General features: G+C 33.4%; 1 protein-coding gene across 1 annotated transcript; it reads right to left on the bottom strand.

The window, feature by feature from the left end:
• LOC18593143 (protein SCARECROW) lies at window positions 1238-2828 on the bottom strand. The gene has a single exon (XM_018125445.1). It carries the CDS (start codon window positions 2669-2671, stop codon window positions 1298-1300), a length of 1374 nt encoding a protein of 457 aa, XP_017980934.1. The 5' UTR covers window positions 2672-2828; the 3' UTR covers window positions 1238-1297.

The following is an 8100-nucleotide window of genomic DNA, read 5'->3' as shown; positions in this document are numbered from 1 at the left end:
ATGAAATTCTCTACCACTTAGGAAGACATTCAAACCATATTTGGTAAATTCTTCTCAATTAATTAGTTAGTTTTGTCCACAATAATGCTAGAATAAAATTCCTTTACTAATGAGGGGCTAAACATCCTATCCCCTAAGATACTCAAATTCCTCAATTTCAAAGATTCAAAATATCCTTCTAAATCCTTTTTTTACTACCAGTACTTCATCAAAACTAAGCCAATCAAAGAACTTCCCACAAAAAATCGTTGCATTCCCAATTTTCTTGAACCTATTAACATGTAATTTGTTTCGAAGTCGAGAAGTGGAATTTGTACCTTTTCCTATGAAGATTTTTGAATCAGCTGTTCTTTTCCCTTTCTCTTGCATTTTCTTTTTGCTTTCCTTCTTCTTATCGGCTAAGGGTACTTGGGTAAACTTCAACGCATAGGCAAAATGAAATGGAATGAAAAACCAGGCGCATTCGACCAAGATAGAGCAAATTACTATACTCATTCAATGGCTCGTAAAAATGTATGTTTAAGTTTATCTATAATCATTTATTAAGCTAAGTGAGATGAATACGTTTGAACAAAATTGTGGAACTCAATCAATAAACAAGTCTAATCGAATGTAAGTGAATTATAATTTATTATATGCACAAATTCAAATAATAAGTTCCTAGAAGATAAATAAACTTGATTAGAAGTTCATGAATAGTAAGTTCAATAAAAAACCCAGGTGACGATGTTTGCTTGTTTTTAAAGTTGATAAATTCAAGTTATGATTTTCAACAAACATCGAATCTTAAATTTTGTCTGTTTTATAGTATTGAAATGTTCGTGTAATGTATGCAGTAGATCTTTTTGCAAGCCAACTCAATTATTAAGTTCACTAAAAACTTATCAATAATTGCATTACAATTGCATTACTGTGAAAGAAACGATACTTGCATAGGTGTCATGTTTTACAAAGTTAATCTGCAGGAAACAGGGAGATGAATATCATGAAAAAACTTGATTCAGATTATAGCACAAGGTTTAGATACAATGTTAAAGGGGGGGAATATCCATTTAAGGACTTTACAAGTCATTATTAGCTACTTCAAAGTAAAGAAACAGAGGGGCAATATATCTAGAAATGTCAGAAATGAATCAACTTAAGTTCATGAAAGAGTTGTGTTAAGCCTAAGAAATAAGAAGAGAAAGAAATAACAATTTGATGAGTAATAAACCCTTACTCAAGGGTAGGGTCAAAGTCCATTATTTGAACAAAGTTACAAGAATGATATGAATGTGTTAGAAAAGAGTAATAGCTATCATACACATTGCCATGCAGAGGCCGTGAGCAAGCACCTATCTTGCCACCCTAAAGAAAGAGACTTTCCATCATCTCTTTCGAAAACTCTAAACCCACCACTCTCTCCTTCACATTGAAGAGGGCAATAATGGGTCCTAATTTTCAGTAGAAGTTTTGCCTGTATCAAGGACTTGGAACTCATTTTCATCCCTTCAAATCCATGACTCTCCATTCTTCCTTTCCATGTTTCCATCTTTGCATACCTTGGAAACTTGTTGTCCTCATCCTTGTCACAGTTAATTATGCTTTTGATCTCTTTCCCAAGATGGTTTTTCTCAATGCTTAACCTCTCAGCACTCTCTAGTGGCAGGCAATCATCCAATGAATCAAACATGGCTGCAAAATAATGTAAAGATTCCATAAATCTCGATAAGAAGCTTCTTGGGCTTCGGCTACCTTCTTGTTCCACTAAGATAACAATGGAAGGCCTAAGTGAATGTACAGATTTCAGTGTGTCAGATATTTTCAGAAAGTTATTCAAAGTATTCAAATGAAAAACTAGATTCACAACAACTGTTTCATTTTTCTTTTTCCTTAGGTTAACCAGCTTAGAGCCTCTCAACAACCCTTGAAATTCGAAGACCAGATTCCGACACCCTCCGGCGAAGCTCACTAATCTAGTCTCAGTTTCTTGCAATTCTTCTGAGCTTCTTCCATACCCAGTAAGACGGAGGGATACTCGATTGCCACTTGATGCCTTTTCGGAGAGAGATTGTATGAGGGAAGGCCATTGAAACCCATAACAGACATCAAAGTCAATAACATGCAAGGCTCGATTATTGATCTCATCCTCTTTCTCAAAGGCTTCGATTATAGCTTGGTTAGCAGTGAAATGAGCAAACTGGTAATAAGGCGACACCCTATAAAGACAAGTGAAAGCCAAAAACTGTTCTTCATTAGTAGGTTCCTTCATGACCATGTCGTAGAAAGGAGATTTTTGGGTGAGAAGCCTTGCGGCCAAGCCATCGGCAAAATAAGCGACGACTCGTTGCACGGAGTCTCCTATTAAGGACACACTTTGATACAGTTCGGTGAGATTCTCCAAGGCTGAGTTCACATTATTCTCATCGACTGAAGTAGCAGTTATGAGCAGCAAGTGGATCAAATGGAGGCCTTTCCCATCTTCAACCATTTTTTTCCTCTTATGGTCTACCTTTAGCATCTCTTCCCTCACTTGAAGAAGCCTAAATATCTTCCCTTCACAACCTTCATATGATGGGTTAAAAGGCTTGGAAATATCCTTTGTCTTCCTCTTTCTGTTCCTTTCCCCACCAGGATCGGTAACAATCGACAGGCTGAGGTTCAAAAGCTCATCCTCATCTGTGTCTTCCATGATCGGTTCAGGGGAGAGAAACAAAGATCAAATAGACTGAGGAGAAGTACAAGATTTTAGGACAAGGAGAGACATGAGCGAGGCTAGGCTTTTATGGGGAGAATGGCGATGGGAATAACTCATAAAAATTCCCTTGTGTCATTACATGAGAAAGGAACAAAAGAGTAATATAAAGAGAGAGATTGGAGATATTATTTTTGGTACAATCGGATGGGGAGATATATAAAGAAGGGTATCTTTTTATTCTCAAGAATCAGTGTGTCTTAGGTCAAGAAAACATTTTGATTTTCTCAAATATAAAAATTTGATGCTGGAGTTATTGCAGAATACTAAAAAGTTATAATTTAAGTTATAATTCTTGATTGCCCTATCAACAAGAAAAAAGAAAAACATAATTTCACAAAACAAACCGAGATAAGTGAAGGATCAATGAGATTTCACGTGGGATTGCGAATAGTAAATGCATGGATATGAATGATTAAAATTATTAGCATATTCCTAATTAATTAGTATACTCTGATCTCCACTTGTTTCAATGTATTATACAAAAAGTTAATAATAATTCCACGGCATCTTGTTCCTGGATTTATTGCAGAATACAAAAAAGTTGAGAAATAAAATATTGGGATATTAAGAGTTGCCGAAGGAATAAGGGAGTAAATTGATACATTGGGAGAACCGTTTGAATGTGTCCTAAGAACAAAATCACATGAAACATGGAGCGTGGAAACTGGATTGGACCTTTATTTTTGGGGTCATTGTCTTTGTTCATGGAGAACATGAAGCTAGACTGTTGAATTAACAATTAATATATCTTCAAATTTGGCCCGATGAAGCAATGAAAAGGCTTTCTATATATTATATCAGACTGCTGCAATTTTGATGCTGTCCCTTACACTGTGAGGTCGACATATGGCAACTTCCCAGATAGCCAACGCTTAAAAGGAAGACAAGGAAGAAGAAAAGAAATGAAGAATATATATAATTAAACACGATCCGTTAAACCAGTGGCGATGATAACTGCATCAGATGGCAGGCCATTTCTCCTTGACTTTTCACCCCCACAATACTCAAAATCAGCTCATGCAGGACTTGTTAATGTGCTGTGAAAATACCTTCCCAGAGACAGATTCTGTCACATAGCAGCTAGCTGTACCTGTACTCATGGAAAATATCACTTCGGATTTCTGAGTTTACATGCCAAAGGTGGCCCAACACTTTGTCATGAGTTTACATCTGAGAATAAAACTGGTGTTTCCATCACCACATAAAAGGGGATTCCAAAGCCATGGCCAGCTTTTTTTCTGGAGAGAAGAAAATAAGAACAAGGATCTTGACTAACATATAAGACAACTCATTATTTCCTTGACAAAATAAAGCTATTACTAGCTAGCTAGTATTCATAATCGGACCTTTATTCAATCTCATCCAATCTTATCAATAATCTTTGGATCTTTTCAACCTACAGGGTATGTTCTCTGTTCACATGTGATTGTGGCATTTCACAAGTAGACTTATGGTGCATAACTTAGCAGATTTTACATGGGCAATTTTAATTTGCTTCCGTATAAATACCAAGTCAAACAAGAATCATAAGCATTGTAGAAACAATGCCATGGGGTTCAATTCAAACAAGTGATGATAAACATTTCAGCTTTAGTTTTAATTAATGCCCACGACGACTAAGTCTGCCCTCATATATATATATTCTTGGGTTCAACCGACTGCCTTCCTAGATGTTGCCTGCGTTTGAAATTTTGCAGTGTCATTTTGATTTCTTTTCTCTTTTTATTGTTATTATTAATAATTTTTATGGAGGACTAATTCCTCCAATTTCCGATACTTCTTTTCACATTTTTCATATATCATGCTTCGTATTAGTAACTTAAAGTGGATAATTAGTATTCAAACCATTCTTTCAACGTAACACTCAAGAAACTATAATTTTACCAATTTATATACAACATGAAGTGAGTTAAAACTAATATATGGCAGAAGACTGGGAGAAGAAAGCTACTGAGTTACTACAAAACCCTTATCAAAATCATATCAAACAGTGTGACATAATTTAACATTATCAGTCTAAGAAATCTTTGTTTTAGAGTTTGATGGCACAATTTAACATAACCTACTTCAAACTACTCGCCAAGGTTTACAAGAAGGTTTCTGATGCTAACAAGTAAAGCGATTACCAACAGATTATCATCAAACCCCTAAAAGTCAATGCTTCAATAGAAAAAAAGAACAAAGAGATTGCTACAGCAATGTAAAGGACTATATAGGCCTATGGATAATGGCTGAGATTACAAAGTGATACCGACTTGGCTTTTGTTTTGTCTTTGGCTTACTGCCTATAGTTTGAATATTCTTCAGATGAGAATAAGGATAATAATTCTTCTCAGAGACAATTTATTGCACTTAAAGATAGGAGAGGAAAGTTCTATTATATTCTACAACCTGAATCTGGTATAAAAAAGAAGCCACGTTTGTCTTTCTTTGCTTTGATTCCTTACAATGGAAAAGGTCATTTTCTTACCAAAAACATTTGTCCTTAAGCTATCAAACGGCAGATTCACATCTTTGTTAGATATGGTATGAGTCATTCTTTCGTGTGCAAATCATCATCATTGTTGTCTAGCAAAACCCAAGTGGGTAATGGGTTATGGTATGGCCCCCAACAAATCCTTTTCGGTTTGAAATTTTCTTCCATTTAGCATTACCTTGGATTTTGTCAAAAGAAAAAGATCAGAGACTGAATAATAACCGGTTGACAGCAATTAATGCATAATGAAAAGTAGAATTTATCTCTAAATCGAGGGGCTGCTTATGGTTCAATATAATGGCAAAAAGCAGAATATGCTTGATATTGACTCTATTACACGGACTTAATCGGCAACTTGAGACACAAAAGCATTGGAAAGGTGGATTTCGGTTAGACTTGATAATTTTGTATAAGAAGACATCAGGGTAAGTTGCTTGGGTATAAGTTAATTGTGTTGACATGATTGATATATGAAAATTTCATGTCTTAAATGTGTCAAATATGCTTAGCCAGTTTAAAACTCATCTAAGACACATTTCATCATGAATTATGTTATCGTCTATCCATATAACATGTGATTTGTTAACTATCCGTCTAAGATGTGACCTGTTTACTATCCATTTAATTAATTGCGTAAATGTGTCTAGTTGATACGTTTATGACTTGTTTAATTAAATCCCCATATATATAGTTTCTTTTAATATAGTTGATGATGGCAGTGGTAGATTTCATTATACTAAATGGATATTAATGTTTCATTGTAATTGTTTTTATGATTATTAATTTCAAATTTGAATAATAAAATTTTATTTCATTTGTAATTGTATATATTTTAATTTAATCACCTTAATCGTTTGAAATGATTATAAATCATATCGTATCATATAAAATTTCATAAATATATTAAATGTATTGCGTCGTATTACACGTTTAATTAATGTATACATATTCGTATCTTGACATATATATATAATTAGTGTCGTGTCCGAGTTTATTCGTATAACTGTTAATATCCTATATTTATATGATACGATTAAGATACCCGAATACAAATTATCAAGTCTAATTTTAAATTTTCAGGTTTCCAAAGAGATGTAAATAGAGAATAAAGACTCAAAACTTGATCAACAGGAAATACTTTACGAAAAGAAAACAGAAGAAATTCATGAATCAATTATCACATTTTCTCTCTATGATTTGAGAGAACTGATTATGGATATAGAATTCATTCATGAAACATTAAGACAATGCTTAAAATATATATCATCATCCTTAGTTTAATGCCCCCGTTTGGTAGGGAGGATGTAAAGGACAAAATGCAAAAAAAAAAAAAAAATCAAAGATTGAGAGAGGCAAAATAGTAAATGTGGTTATGAAACTTAATCATTACATTAGAAATTTTTTTATCCTTCGTGCCTACCAAAAAGAAAAGTGAAACAAGGAAAAGAAGGTGGCTAGGAGTTAGCCTATCATTCAACCTATGCAAACTTATGCCAATGGTTGAGGCCCTTTTAACTTGATGGGTTAAATGAAGTTTAATCTAATAAATTGTTGCTTTTATTTGAAAAGACTCCTACTTTCCCAATGACTAAGCACAGTTTGGTATTTTCTAATGCTGTAAAAGGCGTTTATATATATTTATAATTTTTATACTGTTAATAAACTACATTTAGCCACCTCTTGGAAATTACCATTTATTACTAAATATTTTTAAAAATTTTTATGATATGTCAAATTATGATTTACCAACAAAGTATTCAAGTACTTCTCAATAAATAAATAAATAAATATATACTTAAATAAAGTATATAAGTATAAAAAGAAATAAAACTTCATGAACATCCAAGTACACATTTGAAAATTTAAAAGGTAAAAAAAATCGTCCAACAGTAATCACTACACTTCAGTTTTGAAGACCTTTAATCCCTATATTTTGATTTCCAATTGCAATAAAGGAAAACTGATAGAGCATTAATATAACCCTTTGCTGTTGAAGAGGTTGACAAACTTAATAAGTTGATCACATTATGCAATATTATTTTATCTATTATGAATCAGTTCTAAACAGATACCTTTACATGACAAGAGTTACATATTTATATCTCCCATAGCTTAGGCTTAAGGTTTAATATAGGAGAAGATTGTGTCCACAGTACTGAATGTTTTTACTCATTATCAATTAGTTTTCAGTTAGATATGCTTTAGGTGGATATTGAGTTGAAATCTCTGTGTTTTATGCAAACAGCATTGACATACAGTTGGGTATGTTGCACTCACAGCAGAGAAAAGACAAGAAAACTAGTAGGTGGGATGAGTAACCAAAGGAACTTTATTGGTGATTTGCATAAGGAATGTGCTAAAGCTGATTCACAGAATTGACTCTATACATAAATCCAAAAAAAAAAAAAAGGGTCATCATCATACTTTCCTCTTCATCATAATTAACTTTAGTTGGTGATTTTTCATTAAACAAAAGTTTTATGCATGCTGTGATTATATATATGTTGTTTGTTTGATGTAGGTGAACAAAGGATAGATATATATAGTCATTTCAAAGCAATTTACATAGTATATTAAATACCATTAAAAGGGTGATTTCAACTATGAGGACAAGTAAAGTGGTTGCAGTGTCAAATCTAGGGGAAGGGAGGCTGGGTTTATGGAATAAGAGAGGGCTGCCTTCCCCTGTGTAGCTCATGTCCAATGGATGAAAAACAACTGTGGAATCAAAACATTAACCACTCAACCATCAATCAATGGTGTGGAAAGTTTATCCCCAGGTTTTGTGACATCAATTACAGAGAAAATATATGATATAATAGAGATTGCCTCATCAATAGCCTTAATGTTATTTCTAGGCAAAAAGCTAGTTTAACAAGGTTTTTCA

Source organism: Theobroma cacao, chromosome 8, assembly GCF_000208745.1.
Source record: "Theobroma cacao cultivar B97-61/B2 chromosome 8, Criollo_cocoa_genome_V2, whole genome shotgun sequence".
Taxonomy (NCBI): domain Eukaryota; kingdom Viridiplantae; phylum Streptophyta; class Magnoliopsida; order Malvales; family Malvaceae; genus Theobroma; species Theobroma cacao.
The sequence above is the reverse complement of the archived record's forward strand: the minus strand, read 5'-3'. Positions and strand labels throughout refer to the sequence as shown.